The sequence below is a fragment of the Hyperolius riggenbachi genome, chromosome 6 (assembly GCF_040937935.1).
Source record: "Hyperolius riggenbachi isolate aHypRig1 chromosome 6, aHypRig1.pri, whole genome shotgun sequence".
Lineage (NCBI taxonomy): Eukaryota > Metazoa > Chordata > Amphibia > Anura > Hyperoliidae > Hyperolius > Hyperolius riggenbachi.
The window spans coordinates 167,604,627-167,630,511 of NC_090651.1; the positions used below are offsets into that span (position 1 = coordinate 167,604,627).

Genomic DNA, 25,885 nt, shown 5'->3' on the forward strand with positions numbered 1-25,885 from the left:
TGAGCGTTTTACGTTTTTCCTACACCTTCCATTGAGGCAAAACGCCTCAAAAATGGTACAGGCACCGCTTTGCTGAGCGCTTCCGAAACAAACCGCTCAGATGTGAACTTTCTCATAGGGAATCATTGCACAATCGTTTTGAGGTTGATTTTGAAAATCACCTGTGCTTGAAAAAAGGACAAAAAAAGCCCTTAGTGTGAACGAGCCCTAAAAGACAAGTCGGATGTTAAAGAGAACCTGTAACAAAAAAAAGTTCCCCTGGGGGGTACTCACCTCGGGAGTGGGAAGCCTCAGGATCCCAATAAGGCTTCCCCCTCCCCTGCACAGTAGAGCGGCCCAACAGCGATCGGCTATTTCCGCCCATCTCCGAGCGGAGAGCCGATACTGTGCCTGCGCTGGAGCCGGGAAGGTGAATATTTTGTTTTTCTTACAGGTTTACTTTATATGTGGAAAAGGTTAAAGGAATTACGAGGTGAAAAACAGAAATAAAGATCAATACCTGTGTGCACTGTTCTGTGGAGGAACGGCAGCGCAGTCCGCACAGACGTGAGTGCCGATGTGCAGCTTTAGGGCCTCCTCCAGCCACGTGACATCCCAGACATGTGGGAGCGAGAACGTGGCTGGAAGAGGCACTAAAGCTGCGCATCCGCACTCGCGTCTATGCGGAATGCACAGCCGTGGCAATCCTGGCGGCAATCTTATGCGGCGAAGGCTAGCTTGACCCGTGGTGTGACGTCGGGATGCGACCTGGGTCTGAATACAGTTACAGAAACTGCGCGGAATGGAATGGAGGGCGCGGATGGCGTCCTCCACAGAACAACAGTGCACACAGGTATTGATCTTTATTTCTGTTTTTCACCTCGTAAGTCCTTTAACCGCTTCAGGACTCAGCCTTTACCCCCCCTTAAGGACCAGCGTGTTTTTTTATGATCTGTGCTGGGTGGGCTCTGCAGCCCCCAGCACAGATCAGGTTGCAGGCAGAGCGATCAGATCGCCCCCCTTTTTTCCCCCCTATGGGGATGATGTGCAGGGGGGGGGGGTTCTGATCGCGCCTGCCTGCCTGGGTGTTGCAGGGGGGGCACCTCAAAGCCCCCCTCCGTGGCGAAATTCCCCCCCTCCCTCTCACCCCTGGTGATCGGGGCTGCACAGGATGCTATCCGTCCTGTGTAGCCTGTGACAGGCTGTCCTCGTTCACATGGCGGCGATCCCCGGCCGCTGATTGGCCGGGGATCGCCGATTTGCCTTATGGCGCTGCTGTAGCAGCAGCGCCGTTCAAATGTAAAAAAAAAGGAGACAAACTTCTCCTGCGTTTACATTTAGTCTGCGAGCCGCGATCAGTGGCTCGCAGGCTATTCACGGAGACCCGCTCTGTGATCTAACAGGAAACGGCCGCTCACGCAAGCGGCCTTTCCTGATTAATTAGGGAGGCATCTGGCGACGCAGATGTGCGTCGCTGGTCCTCCAGCTACCACTTTGCCGCCGCACGGTATGAGTGTGTGGTCGGATGGTGGATTTACACACTGAACAGGCATTAACCACTTCAGCCTACAAGCATTTTACCCTTACCACCATAACTTTATCACAGTTTCTCACACGTGAATGATCTATATTTTGTTTTTTTCGCTACAAATTAGGCTTTTTGTGGGCAATACTTGTTTTCAGTAATTGCTTTATTTTCTACGCATTTATAGCGAAAAACAAAACAAAACAAAAAAATACACCATTTCTCCAATTCCATGTCATATAGTTTTAAAATAAGCAATGCTACTATAAGTAAAACCCACACATTTTATTTGCCGTTAGTCCCGGTTAATACAACATTTAAATTATATTCCTAGTACAATGTATGGTGACAATATATTATTTGGAAATAAAGGTGTACTTTTTCTGTTTTGGACTTTTTGAATCCGGTCACTAATTACAAGGCCTTATTTGCTAACTTAACAGTAATACACCCTCATGACATGCATATCAAAAAAGCTGAGTCCCTAAGGCACCTATTTATGCACTTTTTTTTTTAACTGTTCGTGTGTATAGCAGTGGTTCTCAAACAAAGGCCCGCCAAGGATTTTTCACTGGCCTTCCAAACACAAAATGTATAAGAAATATATATGTGGCCCATTGTACCTTTAAATATCGGTTGCCCGCATATAGAATAGCAGTGCTGGCATCACCCATCCACATACTGTAGAAGCCAGTGAGCAGTAATTCGCTGGCATCCAATCCAATTCTGAATCAGGTGACACTGCTGTCCAACTGGACGGCTTCACGGTCTGGTGCACAAAGACATTCTTCGAGCGTTGCATGACTGAATGGCTCTGGGCATGATTGGGAGGATATCAATACCTAAATTCAATGTTACTTTTTACAACATCATTTTATGTATGTTTGTATTAATTTATTGGGAATGGACATGGTCCCTGATGGGGGTCATGTCCATTCATTCCAGGCACTGCGATTGGATCGGGGGGACCCCTGGCTCCCTTCACCAATTGCTGGCACATAATTGCCACAAGGGAAGAGCGGCGGCACGCACCCGCTGCAGTGAAACTGGATGTAAATGCGTGTCAGTGTCCATCTGGATGACTATAGGCATCCAAATGCACTGAAGTAGTTTAAGAAAATCAGAAGAACAAAAAAACCGAAGTGAAATGCAGTACCTGCCTTTGTTAGTAGGATCAAAGGTCATGACTAATGTTAACTAAGGCCTGAAAACAGACAGCATAGCAGTGGAACGGAGGCAAACAGAAGGCACAGTCTGATAAAGGAGGAGTACACTTTTCACAGGATTTCGCTAGTCAAAGGAAATCACTTTTTTTAGCCTCAGTTCACACTATGCCAGAGCTTGCTGCATGGCCTTTTATCAATACAGGTACTGTTGCTCGGTGCACAGTGGAAGGGTGCCAATCATTAAATTGCTTAGTTAAAGACTGTAGCTCTCTTCACCATCCACTGCAGGCTGTTCTCATGCTAAAATTCTAATTAAAAAATGCTTTTAATTTATAAAAGTTGAAATAAAGAAATCATCCACCTCAGCACAGGGGGTGTAGTATTAATAAGCCCTATGTCACATGACACAAATGTAGCATTCCTCCCTCAAATTCAATAACCAGAAGATGGGAATCCTGCAACTATTTCTGTTCAGAATTTTAATGTATTTTAGACAGTTAGGATTCCTTTTACTTTACAAGTAGCCTACAGTAGGAGTTGAAAAATACTCTTGCCTCAGTTTTGTGGAGCTGGAACGTGCAGGCAGAAATTGTATTTTTATTCTTTTCATCTTGATAAAGGTGGCCACTAACAATACAATATGCTGAATGATTGTTTACAAAATGATTCCTATAAACCATCAGAAATCATCATTTGGGTCCACTAATGGACAAAAATCCCCTAATCAATGCAATCAGATTAATGAAATCAATCCGAAAATTGGATCAATTTCATTAAACCTGATAGCATTGGTTAGGAGATTTTTAGTGGTCCCAAGCGATGATTTCCGATCATTAATACAAATAATTGTTCATAAACGATCGTTTGGCACATTGTATCATTAGTGGCAACCTTTAAGCAGCCCATACACTCAGCCGATTTTCTGGCCGACCGATCGATCCCGATCGATCGATCGATCAATCGATTGCAAATCGGTTGGCCAATCGACCGATCGACGGCCGATTTCGATCGATTTCGATGGATTTCCATCGAACTTGCAGGGTGGAAAATTTAGGTCGATCTGATGAGATTGCTTATCAGTTTGCATTGGCCTTAATGGAAATCTGATGGCAAAAAAATGCCATCAGATCGAATTTCAATAGATTTCAAACTGAAATCTATTGGAATTCTATCCTGGTAAAAAATGTTCTAAAAACGCATCAGATAGATCATCAGATGCATTTCTTATCTATCTGCTGCCAATCTGACGAGTGTATGGGCACCTTAAGACTAGTCTCATCCATATTGACACCAGCTACATGGCAACTGTGCCCAAGAATTGTGCTGCTGCAATTCCTCAAAATAAATAAATAAAAAGATACTCATCTATGAATGTTGAAAGTATGCACAGGGATTACATTCCCATCTCAGACACTAGTGCTTTTAATAGATTACTATAAATTAATTGTGGATGACAATAAAAAAAATAAAATAAAAAAAAATTGGCAAGAAAATTAAAAGTAAAGAATTGTTGCACCAACCCAGGGAAATGCATTCCCTCCTCATAAAATACAGTTCTTTCTAAATAGAGACATGGTGATGCCAGGCGCTTTCCTACTGTGAGGATGATTTCCACCTCTAAGGCCCAGTGTACACCAAAAACCTCTAGCAGATCTGCAAATGCTAGAGGTCTGCTGAAGCAGATATTCAGAGCGATTGCTAGGCATGTTTAGAGAGGTTTTCTAAACATGCCTAGCGTTTTTTGGAGCGTTTTTGTGTAGATTATAAATATTGTTACAGTAAAGCAGTTACTGAACAGCTTCTGTAACAAAAACGCTTGGAAAACTGCTCTGATCTAGCGTTTTTCAGAGCGGTTTTCCACTTTCCTATACTTTAACATTGAGGCAGAAACGCCTCAGAAATCTAAAAAATGCTTCAGCCCCCCGAGTTTGCGTTTGTGGAAAAAACAACCCACTCTGGTGTGCACCATCCTATTCACTTTCATTAGCCAAGCGGTTTCCCCCCTGCAAGCGTTTTAAAAAACGCTTCAGAAGCACTCTGGTGTGCACCAGCCCTAATACAGTAAAAAGAGGCATACAGAGGCAAGACTCTAGATTTGATGAGAGTGGTGGTGAAGGGGGCGAAAATTAGGGCCTAATTTTAGAATTAGAATCTAGGGGAAATTAAAAAGGAAACCGCCTCTTCACAAACTGCAATCAGTTTAAATTACATTTGAATGCAAGGTTAAGTTAAAATAACAGTTAATGTTCTATTAAATGCAAATAGAATACAAATTGTGCTATTTCTTGGATTTTAACATCCCACTTCCTAAACTAAAAACATGCTTGTGTAAAAGTACTCCCACTGCTTCTACAGTATATTAGAAGATCTACATGTGTTTTTTTGGCATGGCCAGATCTTGTTCTTCCAATCATGATTTGCAACTGTGCCCAATGGCAGATTGGAAAGCAGGCACACTGCCAGCTCTGAGGACATAATGGCACATGAGCAAATCATGAGGCATGGACACTGAGTAGGCAGAGAATTGTAGCACACCACATAAGGTTCCCACACATAACATCTTAGGAAACGCACATAAAATTGACAAAAAAACTTTATAAAACATTTGTGTATATTTTCTATGGTATATTTTGGTGAGTTTGTGCTGAAGGCAACTACCCCATGCCACACTGACCTCACGTTTCCACTAGGGTAGGCATACTGTAGCACTCTAAGTAGCCACAGTTCTTCTCAACTGCCCATAAGCTTTTTGAGAAACGCACTTGAAAAATGTAACTATTTTATCTACTCATAATATGTATGCTACAGGAAGACGTTAAAGCCTAACTGAACATTGGAATCAAGATCATTTTGAGGCTTTCCACCCCTAAACTATTAAAAGTAAGTTTCAAGTTTCATCTGCTAAATTGTAAGATTTTTTTTTTTTTTTTAATTGTAGTGTGGGCATTGGAAAGAAGTATATTGGCTGCAACATGGTACGCTGACAGCAGCCTCCATTCAGCTACACCACTTATAATCCATCTTCCATTCAGATGTGCATCAGTCTGCTGCTGGTGGATTCAACAGTCACTGACGCAGATCACTCTGCCGCAAACAAACTTCTGCCTGGTGCCCACTTTAAAATGTTATTTTATTTTTAATAGTAAAGATCTTAATTTATTAGGTGAAGCAAGCTTTATGGTTAATAGTTTATTGGGAGGAGGTGGGGTGACACTGGAAGCATTTGTTTATTTGGGCAATTAAAACGTACGTTAAAGTATTTCTAAAAAACTTCACATTTTATATAGGTTTACAAAAGTATTGCTGAGGAATAAGCTAAGCCATGAGCCAGGCGATGTTTTAAGGGGGGACAACAGAGTGCAAGGGGGGGGGGGGGGGGGGAGAAGGGGACAGCTGGCAGCGGAGATACAATGACCCAGAGGCAAGTCATTCTGCATACCACATGTTTCCGGGTCCTATTAGGATTACAATATGCCATCTCGGGTTCTCTTTAAAGCGGACCCAAACCAAACATTTTTTTAATTAAAAATATTTAGTTGCACCACTCTGACACATACAAAGATAAATAAACACTCCTTCAAGCCTATGAGCATTTCAGTGCATGCTTTTCACGCTTCTCTTTTCATAGCTAGGGTTATACAGATGGCAGCCATTAGCAATTCCTCCATTGCCAGACACCATCTACTCCTCCAGTTTGCCGTATTCTGTCCCGGCAATATGAAAGGAAGGGAGGGGTTTCTCCAATAAATGTAAAATATTTTATATTTGTCATCATGCAGCTGAAAAAGGCTGCTATTTATTATAATTTAGAAAATAGATTTTATTTCTGAAATCTTGTATTTTTAATTTGGGTCCACTTTAAATGACTTAACTCCTCTCTCCTTATCTAACTTAACTCATGGTTTAGCTCTCCTTATTTGACATACAGTAACTCATGGTTTAGCTCTCCTTCTCTATTTATCATGAATTAGGTATCCTTATTTATCTCATGCACTAGCACTCCTTACAGTTAAGGTAAAAAAAATAAGTAACCTTTGTGAATCAACCCCAATGTTCTGTATACTTCATTATACACTTTCACAACTTGCATTCACACCAATCTGTAATGCTGGGAATACACAAAGAGTTTTTTCGGCAGATAGATGGCTCGATAGATAATTTCCATAAGGTCCAAACTGATTTTCTGATCACTTGTATACAAATAGATCGGAAAAGCAATCAGAAAAGAATCTAAATCAGATTGGACCTGCCACAAATTACGTATTGAGCAATCTATCTGTCGAAAAAGCTCATTGTGTATTCCCAGCATAAGAGTCCATCCCACTTTCCTTCCTATGCTTTCCCTGAGAGAACGTGTTGTATCCAGTCATTCATCGGCTATGCAGAAAATTACTTAGATAGGAAATTAACTATAGACCATTTTTAAACTATATAGCGATTTGACTCTAAAACATAAAAGCATGAAATGGGATGACCCTTATACGATGTGCTATTAAAAAACACATATAAAAGCAACTGGACTAAAAATAAACACACACACACACATCAGATTAATTTGTCATGACAAAAACTACAAAGTGCAACAAAGTAGTGTGAGGGTAATTCTGACTAGATAATAGTTTTGATGTGTTAGTTACACTACATAGCTTTGTCAAATTTGAATAACCTGATTCCAAATCTGAGATAAATCGTGACTGTGTAAACATCCAAGAAGGCATGGACTGATTTAATTTTGCTTATATCCTTTTAATTTTTTTTGTTTTATAGTAGCAGATGTGAAGTAGCAATAGAGATGTACCTGCATAAAGTTCTGGTCCATACACGGCTCCAACAACAGGACTCAGTTTCCAGCCTGAAAAACAAGAGAGACGACTGCTGTGAGCATACTGGGGAATGCCTATTGGTTTTGCACTATATATACACACTTATATTCTGTAAAGGAAACACACCCCAACATTGTGATCAAATATTTCAAACAAAAGTTAATATGTTTAGAAAAGAATAGAGATATTTATAACTGAATGCATATTAAATGGACTTAAATTCAGTTTTCCCATATTAGCAGGACTATAAAAGGCTACATACCGTGTTTCCCTGAAAATTATACAGTGTCTTATATTAATTTTTGCACCAAAAGATGTGCTAGGGCTTATTTTCAGAGGATGTCTTATATTTCTATGAACACACGTGCTTCTGCTGTGCCCCCCTTGTACCTTTAGTATCCTCCTGGTGTCACTCTCTGTACCTGTGTCCTCCTCTATCCGCTATCTTCCTGGGGCCCCTATGGCCTCCTGGTGTCCCTTGGGCCCTCCAATGTCCCCTTGCATCCTCCTCTTACCCCAGCCCCATGGTGTGCTGTCCTCCATGTCCTCCGATGTCCCCCTGCATCCTCTTCTTTCCCTCTGCACCATACCACTGTGTCCCCGATCTTCAGCCTATGGGGAAAAATTTGGGCAACTTGTGTTTATACTGGAGCCGATGGTCTCACAGGTGGGACCATGGCTCTGTTATTGGGCCAATCACTGCACTTGCCATGGTTCTGCCCGCGAGACCATGCGATCCAGTAGAAACACAAAGTGCCATATTTTTTCCCCTTACTGCTGCTAGGGCTTACTTTCAGGGTAGGGCTTATATTTGGAGCATGCTTAAAATTCCTGCTAGGGCTTACTTTTAGGGGATGTCTTAATTTCGGGGAAAAAGGGTACATTGATCTGGACCAGACTTTTATAGGTGACAGTTCAGTGCATAAAAGCGTACAGACATCTCTTGGTTACAGCCAAGGGACATGTACTATCGCTATGGAGACAGGAGCAGGGACCACGGTGTGGCTTCTGGTGGGAGGGGTAAAGAGAGAAACAATGAGCTTGGCCAAAGCTGCCATTTAAAGATCCAGTATGCCAGATCTTTAGAAGAGCTCAGGTGACACCTGTACACATATGCTCCACTCAGGTTTTAGACCTCTTGGAGGGCAGGCAATAACCTATTTTGTACTACTGTGCAGCAAGCCACTGACCGTGATCCTTTAGTAAGCACTATTGCTGTGCGTGTTTGAAGCAATTTTATGTATTTGGGCCCGGATTGCAGGGACCCACACTGTGACTTTAACAAAACATTTATTGTGGCAAACTAATAAATGCTTTTAAAACAAACAAATGTTCATGTCAAGAGAGCCAAGCTTTCCCTCACCTCCTCTTTCCTTCACCTCCTCTATGCATGTCTAACCCGTAGTCATTGGGACTCAAGCCCTCGGGCCAAGAGTTCGGGGTGAATGCTGTACAGACACATCACTCACCTAGAGTCTCTTGCTATGGAGCAGGGAGAGGGGATGTGCGGTGACAGAAGGGCTTCTGATGGGCAGGGTGCATAGGAAACCAATGCATTCAGGGTTGATCGGAAATTGTTAAAGGTTTGGCAAGACAAGAACTTTAGGCAAAATTGGGGGACTCCTGTACACTGTAGAGCTTTAACTCAAGTTGATTCAAATGTGTGTACCTATCTTGTGGGCAGCATGGAGGCATAGTGGATAGCACACTCTCCTTGCAGTGCTGGGTCCCCGGTTCAAATTCCAAAAGCATGCAGATCAGTTAATTGGCTTCCTCCTAAATTAGCCCTAGACTACAATACTACAACAGACATAGGACTATAGTAGGGATTAGATTGTGAGCTCCTGAGGGACAGTAAAGTGCCAAGACTATGTAGTACAGAGCTGCTGAAGATGTTGGCATTCTATAAATACTAAATATGTCCAGGTCTAGCCACAATCATAACAATGTCTAAAACATCTGATAATCCTATATCACTTTATTATGTGTAAATAATCTTGTGATCTGAATGTGCATAACTGTATTCTCCAGCTCACTGGTGGCCGTGGCACCCGATAAAGACTGCCTCGGCCGAGAGTGAAATCAGCGTGTACAGTGGCCGCCCCAAGTCTGCTAAAGTTCCGACATGCTGAATATTTAGCTATCCTGGACGCCCAAGCAGCCTCCCGAGCACACGGTTTCTCCCACTTACTTCGCCCTGTGTGTGTGTGTGTGTGTGTGTGTGTGTATACATAAACACTCAGACACACAGGAATTGGGACTGACAACAAAACACCCAATGGAGTGGCTTCCCGTGGGAGTGTAAAGGAAAGAACAATGGGCTCGGATACTGAAATCTTTAGGTGAATTTGGTGGTCACCTGTAAGCAAGCCAGTTTCTTTCCTGAAAGGCAGCCTCAGCCAAGTGGAAATGAGTGTGTCTACCTTGCTTTAAAGACAGCCAGTGAATTCATGCGTACAGGAAGGCCTGCATTTACGAGACATCTCTACAAACATTTAAATTGCTTATAACAGGTGTACTGGATGCAAATGCCAATATACCAGGCATGGGCAAACTTGGCCTTCCAGCTGTTACGGAACTACAAATGCATTGCAGGAGTCTGAGAGCCACAGTCATGACTCATAAAAGGCAAATGCATTGTGGGACTTTTAGTTCCGTAACAGCTGGAGGGCCAAGTTTGCCCATGCCTGCATTATACAGAAATAAAAAGTAACTTAAACATGATGATGTATTAGCATCACAGCTGCTTCAAATTATAAGAATCTCATCATTGGGAATTATCAGAAACGAGCAAAATATGCAGCTTCAAAGCTGTGGCAGTAATGTTCACTGCTTTATAAATACAGACCACTATTGAACATCTGAAGAATGTATCCAGATGTTCAGCGGATCTCTTTGGAATAGGTTAATTTCCAAAAAATGATGGTAAAATGGAATTCATAAAAAGAGGAAATTTGAAGGACCACTACTGTGAAAGATTAAATTTTTTAACACCCCCACAGTAGTTACACTAAGCATATAGAAGATTCATTGTGACACTTATTTCAATATCTAATATGGCCCTTTAACTATCCATATGTCACTGTATCCTCTATGCATCAGTCCCTGCACTAGCACTGACGGACTTCTGTAACTGTAATCCCATCATAGGGAAACCCTTGGCAAGCATTGTAAACAACAAATGGTATAGCCCCCTTTTTTCCTGATGGAAACTCACTGTACCCGGCTGTTCTTCTGACCCGCACTTTCTACATGCCAGCCAACCAGAGGAGCAGCTCTCAGCAGCACCGCTTCGCACTGCCCACATCACATCTCGCCACATTTTTAGGTTGCTAGGCCACTCAAATGTCTCACTAGATTTAAGAATGCACTCACTACTGTCAAAAAGTGCAGATCTAGTGGAAATGCAAGAATTTATGCACAAATTCGACACATAGGAAACCATGAAGCCAAAGTTCAATTACAGTATGGCATGTCCAGGCATACTAATTTACCAATACTAAAGTATATTATGTGGTCCAGAACATATATTAACTTTTTAATGTTTCAGAAAGATTCAAAGCAAACCCGAACTAAATTTGTTTCCACTTGATCCACCCCACCATGGTCTACATACAACAACAATATTTGTTTACTAGTGCCAGCTCACCTGGGCAGAGCTACACAACCTGTGTCATTGGGGCAGCCACCTTTCTTAAGTGCAAAGAAGGTTAATATTAAAGATATGAAAACTGCTGCAGATGCTTGAGGGTTATTTCTAGCTCTGTAGTTCTCTAGAAAGATATGTTTATATAAGAGGTCAGTGCACCCCAGGATATTGGGCCGGACTGAAGAAAGCAGAGCTTCTCCACCCGCTTAAAAAACTCCACAGTACAAGTCATGAGTTCTCTCATGAGACAAGGGAAGGGTTCCACCTTTCTAGATCCTAGGACTTCACTGCAGCATAACCTTAGAATTTCCTCCGGGCTATCACTCCTCCTTTGCTAACGACTGGACTGCCTCTCCAGTTCCAGGAATAGGTTAATGTTGGCCTGCCTTCCAATGTCAGTACCAGTCACTTTATAACCTGAAAAAGCAAGTGTTTTTGTGCAAAACCCACGCTCTACAAGCGCATTAATAAAACCTTATATATTTGCGGATAGTGACATTGCAAGCATTTGAGCGAGCTGTAAAACAATTATGGGGTTTTAAATGCAGTTTGATGCTGCAAAACCCCTGCTGTTCGAAAGACTATGCCCCAATCAATGCCAGTGCAATAACTGCCTCAGCAGGTGCAGGACCCCAGGTTTCACCAGGTCAACGTAAAACTCCAAAGACAGCAGACCCGCAGAGCAGCAGAAGGGTATAATATCCAGCCTTTAAATTGCGTAAACGTAAAAGTAGGCTTAAAAAATTAAAGTTCCATGTAATATGTTCAATGTTGAATAGTAGATCATTCTGAACTACAATGTTGCATTTGGTTTCAGATTTGTATTGCATGTTTATCTTTTTAAATGAAAACTGTTCAACTACCAAAACCAGCTGTATTTTAAGGCGCACTTTACCTGCTAGCAAGCTGCTAATATATAGCTTAGAGCGGTCTATTGTGCAGATATGGATCCCCAACAAGGCAGAGCTAAACAGATGCTGAAGGTCTGGTTGGGGTCTAAAGGGGGCCACTAACGGTCAAATTTCTAGCAAAAAATTGTGATCGGATTGTTTGTAAATAATCTCTGTTGATGGGCACAGAGACTTCCAATTGGATTTTCGTCAAACGAAAATGTGGATTTTCTTGTTGGTTGTGATAGATAGGAAGCAAAGATTGGTTGGTTGGTGGTATAGTGAACCATTTTTCTTCCGATCAGAATTTTCTGGTCGCTCGAACTATTTTTTCACTAGACATTGGATAGTTAGTGGCCACTTTAAAGGCTTAGCTATCACCTCCTTTATTTCTCTTCCAATTCTTCTCCATACTAGAAAGGTCAGGTGGCAAAGCAGGGGGAGATGATGCTGGTACCTTGCTTAGGGCCTCATCACTGCTATTGCGGTAGATATGTGTGTCCATAGAACGTAGCGTTGGGAGTATAAAAACACACAGTAACAGCAGAAGCATTGTCTTCTGTCATTACGAGGTATGAGATTTCAAAAAGAGCTTGTGATTGTGATTGTCTTTATTGTTAGGAACATTTGTTTTTCTAGCAGTCATCTCTGCAAACCACATGTATGCTATCCAAGTAACATGTTTAAGGGGGGATATCTGGTGCCAAGATTCTGCAACATTTCCCAAATATCCCAGCTCTATCCACAAGCTGCTGCAGTCTTATGCCGAGTGACCAGAATTTTGTTACACAAAGAAATAAGCTTTAGAAAAATTATTTCCTTATTCATCCATTTCAAACACAGGTGTACTCCCATACTCCAGTGTAACGCCAATATGGCTGTTTATAGGGTAAGAGAACCAGCCGTGCCAGATCTGAGATGCTTTAGGCTACTTACACACCAAGACGTTGCGTTTTAGGGGACGTTATGGTCGCATAACGTGCCCCTAACGCAACGTATGGTGGTGTTGAAGTTGGACGCCAGATTGAGCTGCGTTATGCAGCTCTCAAAGCAGCCGCTCCAGGTTAGTGATAGGAATTCCAGATCTTTTTAAGGATTCGGATCATTTGAATCGGATCATTGAAAAGATCCGGATCTTTGAACCGAATCATTTGAATCATTTTACTAGGGGAGCAGACTGGGTGAAATGACTAGCAGGAGAGGACTTTCCCTGCACTGTACATTCTGTATGTTCCTGTTTCTTCCAGACAGACATCCACTGTGAACCGAATCTTTCATTGTGATGATCCGTATGATTCGGCTCACAAAAAAAAGATCCGGATCAAATGAACGATTCGTTCATGATCCGGACAACACTACAGTCCTACCACGAGTCTCTGCAGTGCAGTGAATATTAATTAGCCATGTGGCTGGCTGCGGAGGAGGAGGGGAGACCTCCTCCTCCAACATTACTGAGCATGTGCAAGCAGTCTAACTCTGCTAAGCTCAGTATAGCGTACAGCATGCAGCACTTTGTTTAAACGTGCTGCGTTACTATATAACGCAACGTGGGCACTGTGAACAGCACAATTGATTTTACAGTGCTGTGAGTTAGGCTGCGTTACTGGCTGCTGTAACGTGGTACTTTAACGTCCCACTGTGAAACCAGCCTTAGTGTAGCAGGATTTTGGCCTCTTGCACACTGCATGCATTTCAGATTCCGATTCCGCTTTTTTATCTGTTTTTACATCCGATTCCGATTCAGATTTTTAATCTTAACTGCATGCTGCGTTTTTTGATCCGTTTTTCTGTTGAATGTATTCAAGGAAAATCGGAAACGGAATCGGAATCGGAAACGGAATCGGAAAACGGATTTGCAGTGTGCAGGGAGCCTTTACCTGTACAGTTTGTAAACTAAGACAGTAACACAGTAACATTTTCTGTGCCTTTGTATATTAAAAAAAAATAATCCTGTTTGCTCTGACATGTATTGTATTGGGAGGGCTGGCCTTAGTAATCACAGGATCCTGTGAAGGATTTTTTCATTATGACTCCAATACTGTAAAACCGCTTTCAGGTTTTGCAGGGTGATAGGTTCATTTCTTTACATCAATTTCAATTTAGTTGTGAGGCCCCCCCGGGGTGAGACTTTGGATTATTGTCAAATTAGACATTTTTTCACGTCACAATTTTCTTCCCAGCCCTCTTGATCTCGCAGTAACACTAAAAAAATTGTATTTTGGCTTCTAAAGTCACAAGAGGGTCAACAACCTAGTGCTTAACATTAATGAGGACATCAAGTCAAGATGAAGGCCTGAGAACAAGAACTGGGACTCCAAATTACAGCAACGCAAGAGAAATACTATTGAAAATCCATGGCTCGCATAGTTAAATTCAATAATTTTCAAATGACCCCATATCAAGTTAATGTTTCATTGTTACTATACACCTGCCAGACTGCACAGCTTCAATCCTGCAGTCTCACCCCACGGTTTCAGGAGCTGCGGTAATATAGGTTCCCTGGTCCATATATTTTGGGTTTGCCTTGTCGAATCTAGCATCTGGACCACCTGGTATGCACTGTTTTTCAGAATGGGAATAATTTATTTCGCCAAGTACAAATGGGGGTTGTACCCAGAATTGATTTTTGGCTCATAAAGGTTCTGGAAGGATAAGGGTATACTGTCCAAAAGCCAAGAGCCGAGGCAGCCATACTACGGCGCCACCAGTCGCACTTGGCAATCATTTGTCATCCTTAAAGTGACACCACGGATGGAGGGGACAGAGGGAGGCGAAGGTTCAGCAGTGATGACCCAGTTTTTTATGAAAGAAACCTGCCATTTTTTGATGGACGACGCTGCTGAGGATCCAGATTGCTGACATCTGGCAGTGCTGGCCAAGGTGTTCCCAGCTCAAGAGGTGCAGTAGTGTTCATTTCTGTGGCGTGCCCCGACTCCTGGGCAGCATTCAGCAGGGCTGGTCAAGATAGTCTGGCTGTCAAAGAAGGATCTGGCTGCAGCGTCCCTTACTTCTGGTTTAGTGGCTGGGATCATGGAGGGGCTGAGCCAGAGGTGTCCCTGCTGCAGTGGAGCAGCCGCAGACAAATGATGGATGGAGCCAGCATCCAGCAAGGCTAAAGGTGTCGCGATCAGCGGGGTGCCTTACTACCTCAGTGGAGCCCTAACCTCCTGGATAGCAGCGGTGGACTACACAAGACCTGTACTTGTACAGATAACGGACCCAGGCAGCGGTAAGGTGGTAAAAAACTCCAGGTACCGAGGTCCCCACGACCTGCACCAGCGTCCCCAGACTACAATGCACACCTTCAGGGGGGGACAAAACAAGGAGAATTGGTAGGGAATAGGGAAGAAAAACAGAATCCTGTGGCCATGCCTGCCAATTAAGGCGCCATCTTCCTGAACGGAAGTTTGAGGAGGTGTTTAAAGTCCCTGTTTTTCTTCTTCCTCCCTGCCCGTTTTTCTTCTTCCTCTCCCAGGTGTCCGTCACATTGGTAACAGCGCACCTGCATGTCATCACAGGGGGCCTGGTCCGAATGCAACAGATGCCTGGGAGAGGAAGAAGATAGAGGCTGCGGGGATCCCAGAAGGTGAATTGTTACTGCGCTATGCCCGCTCTCCCCTGTTGCTGCGCCTTTGCCTGGCTAACATATATTGGGGCAACTATACTGGCTACCTATACTGAAGTCACCTACCTGGCTAGCCTATACTGGGGGCAACTATATTGGCTACCTGGTAAGTATAGAGGTGTCCATTTTAAAGCGGACCCAAACCAAAATTTTTTTTTAAATCAAAATATTTAGTTGCACCACTCTGACACATACAAATATAAATAAACACTCCTTCAAGCCTATGAGCATTTCAGTGCATGCTTTACACTCTCCTCTTTGCATAACTAGGGTTATACAGGTGGCAGCCATTAGCAATTCCTCCTTTGCTGAACACCATCTACTCCACCAGTTTGCCGGATTATTTCCCGGCAATATAAAAGAAAGGGAGGGTTTCTCCAATAAATGTAAAATATTTTATATTTGTCATCATGCAGCTGAAAAACGGCTGCTATTTATTATTATAATTTAGAAAATAGATTTTATTTCTGAAATCTTGTATTTTTAATTTGGGTCCACTTTAAAGCCATACACTCCTCAATTTCTCCCGTCAATATATGGCTGAATAAATCGCTCTGATTGAATCAGAGAGGAATCTGTGCAGTACTTGGCTGCTCAATCGACCTATTGAGCAATTTCTGGATGAAATTGCTTGATTAAGTTGAATGGTCCGGGCAGTGTTCGATCCAGCGATCAACGAGAAGGTACTCTCACCTGTCCGCATGGTCCCTGGCGTCTTCTTCACTTCCTGTCCCGGGCCCCTGTGTGATGTAATGCAGGGGCATCTAGTGGTTACAAGCCCTCCTAGTGACTGTCCCCTGCATTACACTACATTGGTGTCGGGGACAGGAAGTAAAGAGGAACGACTGGTGGGGAGAAGCAGAGAGCGGTGCAGCAGGCAGGCGAGATCCTCACAAAAAGCATCCGTAGGTATTTGTTTAATTTGGATAGTATTGACATTAAGCAGCAATTAAGAATACACAGAACAATTCACTCACATTACAGCACACAGTTTGTTTCTACCAAATTCTAGGATCAAATTCAATAGACATTAATTCACTTACAAGAAATTTTTGCTGTTTGGAAGCAGAAACATCCAAAGGAAACCAATACAAACACTAGGAGAATACAACAGTCAAATCCTAGGTAGAGTTTTGAACCCATAAAATCAGAGACGTCACGCAATAGTGCTTATTAATTACCATAACAACAAAGGTTAACATAGGCCGAGATATTTTTGCTGATGTTAAAACACTTTAGTACAAGCCGTGAAAAAGACGACTCATGAGAAATACTAATTATGTCTTGGATATTGTATGGCATCTTTAACCAGTTCGGTCTTAAAATTACTGAGGGATTGCACATGCATATGGTCTTTAACATCGCAAGTCTCACCATTTCCATAAGGAGTCACAGATTTCTTATTGGTCATCACGCGAGCTGTTGCATTGTTGACCTAACAGGATTTCCAAGGTTGAAAAGGAAAAGAATCATCATTAGACAATTGAAGTTAGACATCATACTGTACATGCAAAAAAATCACTAACCTCTGCAAAGCCACCATAATTAATAATAGGTACTGACAATGGCAATGCAGGGGTATATCCAATTCTCTATAAGCCACACGTGCAGCATTCACACACACAAAAGCAGGAGAGGGTGGTGAATAGTGGGCAAGAAAAGTTGTAAAGTGAAAGCTCATCTTTATAGAATTTTGTGTGTACATCATACTTGCTTTATCTTAATTTTTCTAGTTCCCTTTTTTTTTTTTTATACTTTTTGTCATTGGCTAACCTTGGCATGGTCAACCCCAGTATTTCAGATTTTTTACATTAGATTACGTAATGTATTAAAAATCAAAAGTCTCTACAAAACAAAATGTCTCTACAAAACAAACTTATTTTAATTGTATTACCCATCAGGTTAATTCTACCATGATGTAGGTCATTTTACTCTCAGAAAATGCAGGGATTATTATTTTTTTACATCAAGACAGATTGCATAACCAACCCATAAAGTTGCATACGTTAATTAAGCAAAGTCTAATAGAAACAGTTAAAGTCTATATGTAATTAAAGAATATAGCAATGTAATGCACGTTTTATTAATTTCAGATTATCAGCAGTAAACATGAGCTTACACTTTAAGGATGAATGCAAAATGAACAGAAGGTCTGAATGTATGATATTTACATGTCAAATAAGACTTACTAAGCTATTTAATATGGAATTGTGTTCTAGCATGCACACTTATCAAATGGAAACTTAATTTAAATATCAGTCGATCCAAAACTGAAGCAGTGTTTACCGATTAAGGAAATGTTTAGGATAAGGATTCGGGTTTCAGGTAATGGACACACTTCTGCCCGTTAGACTAATTTCCATAATTATTCAGGGTCTTGATGAGGACCCTTTTTCATAGAGTGGTTACCCATGTTTTTTTGTTTGTTTCTCTCTCCTTCTTTCCTACTAACTGTGTAGGCAGAGCTCCCAAAAGGTGCCCTCATAAATGTAAAGGATTTTCATATCTCTAGACTATAGATTACTTTCCTTGACATAACAGAAAAGGGGCTATAATCTGGTCATTGAGCCCATGAAGACTAAAGAAAAGCTAAACTGAATGCCAAAGCCTCCATGTAAGAAGTGTTGATGTCGATATGTGCTTAACTCTGAACATTCTTTCTGCATGTGAGCTTATTACCAGCAACTGTTATAGCTTGTTAGTGGATAACTATTTTGAAAGCATAAATATAGGGGGGATAAAAATCAGATGTACTGAAGGTTCATTCACAAGCATCACAAGCATATACCCTCCAAGCGATCTAATAAATCACACTTAACCCACACTCACCCACCCCATGAACCCAACATAAAAGGACAGGTCTCCAAATGAAGCAAAAACAATAAGTACAACAGATATCACGTGTGAGTAAGACAGGCATGCAAATTACAAGAGCCCTTCAAAAAGATAGAAAGAAAACAAAAAAGATAACGCAAGAAAACTTTAAACATAATTTAGATGAGTTAGACATGAGGGGGAGGGGGGGGGGCCGAAGAAGACAGAAATAAAGAAATTGTGGAAAATGAGAATTAGCCCCTTGAGTCAGAGAGAGACTGCTTCTTAAAGTGAACCTAAAGTCACTTAAAAAAAAACGAGATTAACTCACCTGGGGCTTCCCTCAGCCCCCTGCAGACGATCGGTGCCCTCGCAGCTCCGCTCCGATGTCCCAGGACCCGCCGGCGAGCACGTCCGGTTTGGCCGTCACCGGCCGACAGGGATGGGAACGCGAGTGATTGTTCGCGTTCCCAGCCTGTATATCACCCCCTATGCTGCTATTGCGGCCAGGAGGTCGCAATAGCAGCATAGGGGGCGATATACAGGCTGGGAACGCGAACAATCACTCGCGTTCCCATCCCTGTCGGCCGGTGACGGCCAAACCGGAAGTGCTCGCCGGCGGGTCCTGGGACATCGGAGCGGAGCTGCGAGGGCACCGATCGTCTGCAGGGGGCTGAGGGAAGCCCCAGGTGAGTTAATCTCGTTTTTTTTAAGTGACTTTAGGTTCACTTTAATGCAATGTTTTGCCTTTATATGTACTAATTGTTGCAGGTTTCTCTGAAGCCAAAAAGCTTTTAAGAGAATAGAATTTCTAGGTAGAAAGCACTTCATAAAAATAATTAAAGACATAGCAAAAGATTTTAGAAATGAAAAAAATGATGTGGGGATCAAAGTATGAAATTGTTTGCATAAAATCATCAAGAGTAAAGCTACATACACATTTTTTTGTCAGCCAGAGTGAATCATTCATAGAAAGATCCTTCTGAAATGCAGTACGATTATAGGGGTTTCCCTAACCCTGCTGACAATGATCTATCAAGTTAGCTCAATACCAATCAACCTCTGATCTCCAATTGTAGCATCTGTAACGTGAGATCTCTCCTCCCCCCCTCAAAAACATTTACCAGTGACAATCCTTAAAAGTGTGTATGTAGCTTAAGTAAAGTTAGTGTGAGAAGCAAAGCTGGGATTGGTTATTGGTTATGTATACAAAAGGATATGAAGTAAGAAAAAAAATAAATCAGGAAAGTAAACTGATTGAATTATGGCTAGGCAGTGAATAAAACATCACTTTGCCCCTGAATTTATATGTTTGGGGAACACTAAGGATTCATAAAAACTGCTGGATTAAAATCATGAGGCAAAGTTTGCAGCCGTTGTCTAGACTATACTCTGACTATTATGTCTTTAATCAGGCACATGAAATTGTAGGCCAACCACTTCACTAAACTTTTGGCAAACCTTGTTATATACCACTATAACCCAAGTAAGGGTTGCAAAACTATGCCACCTAATAACAGACACACTTTATAAACAAAGACCAGGTTGGTTTCTTGGTTCTTTGTAAATCAGGGCTATTGAGACCAGAGGTGGGTATAGAAAATTAATGAAGGGAAACAGAAAAAGCCTAAGCCAATAAACCACCCAAATATTGGTATAATTTTAATATATGGGTAAAATGGAAAATACTGAAACTGTCACAGTTTTGTTATTATTTACTTGTTTACTCTTCATTGCCCATCCCAAAGACACATTTGCCTAACTGGCAATTAAATTGATGGCAATTGTCCCGTGAATGATGGCCAATTTGGAAGCTAGACAGGAACTTACTGCAGCAGAAAAAGGCAATGTCACTTTCAAAAAGGTAGGAAAAATAGATGTGCACCCTATTTCAAAACGTTGCATATATAAGCATTATAAAGAACAATCAAACTCCACGTGGCTTGCATCCAGATGAAGAAGAACTACTGTATTGCCTTCGTTGCCCAAAGCATATGTTTGCATCTTGGTTTTCCTGCTCTTTTAAAAGTTCATCGGGACTCTGTCCATTGACAGTTAATCCTTCATGGGTTTTCATTAACTAGAGTATATACTGTCTCCATCCCCACATTATCCAGGTTTTTAAATGTTATAGATTATAGATAAGTTGTCCAAGCAGGAGAGTTTCCTTTTGACAAGGTTTCGGTTTCAAATCATACTTAACATTATTTAACCTTTTTCCCTTTTCAAACAAAGCACAATGAAGGTATGTGTTAGGTGGACATGAACAACTCTAAAAAGAAGGACAACTGGGGAGTGAGTTTAGCCATCACAATCATTGACTAGTTCAGGGTTGAAAGGGTAAGCAAGCACAATGTAAATGCAATAGAGATAACTAGGGAGTGAATTATCACATCAGTGGTTGGAAGATGAAAAACATAACTTGTAATATATGTAAATCACAAAAATGATGAGGATGTTATTGTGAATGTGCAAAGTGCCAACATGCATTTGCAAAACAGGATTATGATATGGGTTCATAAGTAACAAAACTGTGAGACAATAAGTGCACACAGAAATGAAAGATGCAAACATGAAATGCATACAGAGAAAAAAAAAGAAAACAAATACACAAAGTGAACGCACAAATTAGAATACACATTAAGAACATGGTGAAGAACTACCATAGCCAAGCATTAAACAGTAACGATAAAAACAGCAAGATAAAGACATTCAAAGAACTGCAAAAATAAGGATAGCAAAGGTAGAAGAGTGAAAGAGAAAAGAAGGAAAGAGCAGGGTGCAGCTGCTGGCATTTGGCAATCTTTCAGTATCAGGTAAAGACATGCACCTCGATTTTTCGCCCCTCAATCACCGTGCTGTGCAATTTCTCCCGGGCCCGGTCAGCATCCGCGCTAGTTTCAAAAGTTACAAAACCAAAACCCTGCGTGCAAAGGGGAGACATACATGCAAATCATTAGAGAAGGGAAGGGGGAAGAACTAAGAGAAAGGGCAGGAGAGGTGAAGGGGAATAGGGGGAGCACGAGAAAACATCAGCCGCCAGAGAGCCAGAATCGAGACTTGGGGAAAAAAGAAAAAATTACTTAACTTCAGTTTTTATTTTATTTTTTTTAATTTGGCAACAGTGAAAGGTCAGAAAACAGAGCACTAATCTGTCATATTGATGCTGCTCAGACACATGCAATGTGAGGGGTAGTGAGAGTGAATATACCTCCAGGGTAAACAGAATAAATCTAACCAATTTTACATAAATTTGCCAATGTCCTTTTAATGCCACAAAGTTGGAATTGAGATGAAGGAAGCAAACACCTTAATCATCCTTCAATATTTCCAAGTCATAACTGGATGTTTAATGGGTTCAAGTATTCTATCATAGACTAGTACAGCACTTAACAGTCTTCAATTCTCTGAACTCCAGATAGGGAGGCACAACATCTATATGTCAGACACATGCAATCTGGGCTCCCTAGCAAGAGCTGCAAGTCAAAGCATGCCATGCAGTACAATATTGTACTCAAGGACAACAATGACCTACAGGATATACTGGTACTTGCAATGTCTGAATGCGATCTGTTTAACCTAAATTGTAGGTTTGTTAATTTCAAGAGCTACTCTTGCCGATATCTTCACATGCAGATAATTGCTAAGCAGTTAGGACTGTTAACTTTAAAAACTTTTATATGTCATTGGTATCCCATAACTATTGTTGAAAACCATCAGCCACATAAAGCATAATCCTGAAACTTATTTATACAATTCCAAGGCTGGACACAGGCCTATATAGATATGTATTTTAAGTCATAGCAGAATATGGGTTGCTGATGGTTTGTATACCTTGTTAAGAAACTCATGAGTGTATTTTTGATAAAGGTCAAAAATCGTTACATTTTAGACAAGATCGGACGCATTCAGGGTGGTGCGGCCGTAGGCAGTTACATTTTAAGGTTTAAAGGCTCACTCGCATTACACAATGCATGCACGAACACAATTTCGTACATGCGTTGCCATCGCACGGTTAATGCATGGAATGCACGTCGTGGTGCGCTAGGCGCAGACATCGGCAGCTGTACTCTTCTGGTAAAGTGTGTGTGTCGTGCGATAAAATGTCCCCAGATGCGTAACATCGTAACGCATGGGAACGCGCACCTGTAGTGTGAATGGTAACATGAAGGTCTATGGACTTTCATGTTGCCATATGCATCGTGCACAATGTGCGTTGTGTCAAAACTGACAGTGCAGCACATAGTGTGAATGAGCCCTTACACTCTGTTTTTGTCTGGACTAAAAGCTTTTTGTTATTAAAGTGAACCTTAAAGAGAACCCGAGGTGGGTTTGAAGAGTATTATCTGCATACAGAGGCTGGATCTGCCTATACAGCCCAGCCTCTGTTGCTATCCCAAACTCCCCTAAGATCCCCCTGCACTCTGCAATCCCTCATAAATCACAGCCACGCTGCTGACAAACAGCTTGTCAGAGCTGGCTGTGTTTATCTCTATAGTGTCAGTCTGCTGCTCTCCCCGCCTCCTGCAGAACTCCAGTCCCCGCCTGCATCCCTTCCCTCCCTGCTGATTGGAGGGAAGGGACGGGGGCAAGGACCGGAGCAATGCAAGAGGCGGGGGAGCAGCTGAGACTGACACTACAGATGTAAACACAGCCTCACAGCACGGCTGTGATTTATGAGGGATTGTAGAGTGCAGGGGGACCTTAGTGGGGTTTGGGATAGCAACAGAGGCTGGGCTGTATAGGCAGATCCAGCCTCTGTATGCAGATAACATTCTTTAAACACACCTCGGGTTCTCTTTAAGCCAGAAAAAAAAATGAGTTTTACCCACCTGGGACTTCTACCAGTCCCCTGCAGCAGTCCTGCGCCCTCGCAGCCACTCACTAATCCTCTGGTCCCCCGCTGCCAGCTAGTTTCGTTTTTGCCAACAGGCCCGGCAGGACTGGCCACGCGTATCTTTTTCCGCATTCCCGACTGTAATTAGCGCTATTGCGGACCGCAACGCGTACAAAAATATGCGTTGTCGCATATCTACGCGTAGGTAATGCGGCAACGCGTATCTTTGTACGCGTTGCGGTCCGCAATAGCGCTAATTACAGTCGGGAATGCAGAAAAAGATAGGTGTGGCCAGTCCTGACGGGCCTGTCGGCAAAAACGAAACTAGCTGGCAATGGGGGACCAGAGGATTAGTGAGTGGCTGCGAGGGCGCAGGACTGCTGCAGGTGGCTGGTAGAAGCCCCAGGTGAGTAAAACTCTTTTTTTTCTGGCTTAAGGTTCACTTTAAGTACCAGAATTCAACCAACCAGTCCGTATTTCTGAATGCTATACTTGGAGATCCTATGTGTGCCATCAATTTTAATTTTGAATGATCTATGACTGTTTGGTTAAAAGAATCCTGACTAAATCTAAAACTACCCGACCAAAAATTCCCTTGCACTCACTTGACCAATGCTAAAAGGCTATCAACTTTTTTGTTCAGCTGAGGAAACCACTAATGCACTTATTAAAATGTTTGAAGATGATCAGTCAGTTCAATTCAAGCTTCAATTTCCATTTTGCCATCAGTGAGAATCAGGGATCTCTATTTATCGTTCCTGTGCTTTCTGAGGATTCTACTGAGCCTCTTGTGGATCGACAGAAGCCTCTGTATGTACAGGAACAACATGCAAGCATTTGTAATGTGAACGAATGGAAATGTCACTGGTGTATCAGGAAGCACATACAGATGTCACATAACATAATATGGATTAACTTGAAAGCAGGTAATGATCATCAAGTCAAACTCCAAGCAAATCACCTTTTAGTTCTTGATAAGAGGATTGAAATGGCTATATGGATTGAAAAAAGACAATTTTGTTCATTATTTCTATAGAACAGATGGAAATGTATTGTTGGGGGTCTGTGTGCAAAATAGATTTTCCCTCGCCCTGCTGTCAGTAAATGCAACAGAAAGTTATAAACACACTTAAAGCTAATGGGGGTCTTAAAAAAAAAACACACACACACACACACACACACACACACACACACACACACACACACACACACACACAAACAAAATAGATACTTACCTAAGGAGAGGGAAGGCTCTGGGTCCTAATGAGCCTTCCCTCTCCTCTCCCGGTGCCCTCTTTGCAGCGGCAGCTTCTCCATTTCAATCCCACACTGCGGGGGACTGAGTAAGTCTTTGGGAGCAGAGTCCTCCCAAAGACAGGCAGCTCCATACTGTGCACGCGCGAGAGAGAGGGCGCTCGCACACGCGCAGTATGGAGCAGCCAGAGTGCTCCCGAAGACTTCCGAAGCCTCCCTTTGGCAGTGGAGAGAGCAGTATTTGACTAACTTAGTCAAATACTGCTACGGGGGAGCCAGCGCTGGAACAGGCACCGGGAGAGGAGAGGGAAGGCTCTATAGTAGCCTTCCCTCTCAGGTAAGTATCTGGCTATTTTTTTTTAAAGGTTTCCATTGACTTTAAGTGCAGGGAAGAGCTTAGTCAGTATTTTATTGCTGTATGCTGCTACAAAAAGGTTCCCTCAAGCCCTGTTGTGCCAACACTGACAGAAAATGATACAAATGAAAGGATGACTTTTTATACACTTTCCCAGGTCTTACAAAAATAAGGGAAACGCTGTGATTCGAGTTCCACTTTAAAATGTGCTTGTAGAGAAAACATCTAGGTAAAGTTCTACTTAAAAATAAAATGATGTTGCTAGAACTTGGAGGATGTGCAATGCAGCCAGTTAAAACACATCCATTATGCTGCTAATGGTTGTGATGTAATGGAAAGTACGGAGATTAAACAGATCCAGACTTTTGTTTTGCATGGACCAGTAATACAGTGTTACACCACATCTCAGCAAATATGGATATAAAGCCTGAATATGCAATTGTTGTTCCTAGAATAATGCTTCATACACACTTGAGATAAAAGTCTTTGGAAAAGGCAAGATCACAGACCAATTTTACCCCCTTCCATGTAGTATGAGAGCCATACTCTACACAGTCTATTCTATGGAGCTGCACTCCCCATCAGATAAAATCTTTGCAAGATGCTGCACACAAAGATGCTGTACACACTCAAAAGATCATTATCTGCAAAAGATCTGTTCCTGCAAAAAATCCATTCCTGCAAAATGCATTCATAGTCTATGAGATCTGCAGATCATCATACACACCTGGTTTAACAGACAATCATCTGCAGATCAGATTCAACAGGGTGGATTTTCAGATCTGCAGATGATTGCCAGATATGCAGATGAAGTCTGTTAAACCAAGTGTGTATGATTATCTGCAGATCTCATAGACTATGAATGCATTTTGCAGGAATGGATGTTTTGCAGGAACAGATCTTTTGCAGATAATGATCTTTTGAGTGTGTACGGGCATCTTTGTGTGCAGCATCCTGCAAAGATTTTT

The 25,885-nt window shown here is 42.1% G+C and overlaps 1 protein-coding gene across 11 annotated transcripts in view; it reads right to left on the reverse strand.

Annotated features, from left to right (window-relative positions):
- RBFOX2 (RNA binding fox-1 homolog 2) overlaps window positions 1–25,885 on the reverse strand; it is a 333,252-nt gene that overhangs the window by 87,144 nt on the left and 220,223 nt on the right. For 8 of the 11 annotated variants that reach the window (XR_011022079.1, XM_068240197.1, XM_068240192.1 and 5 more), the window contains exons 5-7: window positions 21,302–21,394; window positions 17,032–17,092; window positions 7,469–7,522 (exon numbers count right to left, since the gene is read on the reverse strand). Coding sequence is in view for 10 of the 11 variants with exons in the window: in XM_068240197.1 (XP_068096298.1) it covers window positions 7,469–7,522; window positions 17,032–17,092; window positions 21,302–21,394 (208 nt within the window). In the remaining variant the exon portion in view is untranslated. The remainder of the gene's footprint in view (window positions 1–7,468; window positions 7,523–17,031; window positions 17,093–21,301; window positions 21,395–25,885) is intronic. The other 3 variants (XM_068240196.1, XM_068240201.1, XM_068240198.1) reach the window with 1 other exon arrangement.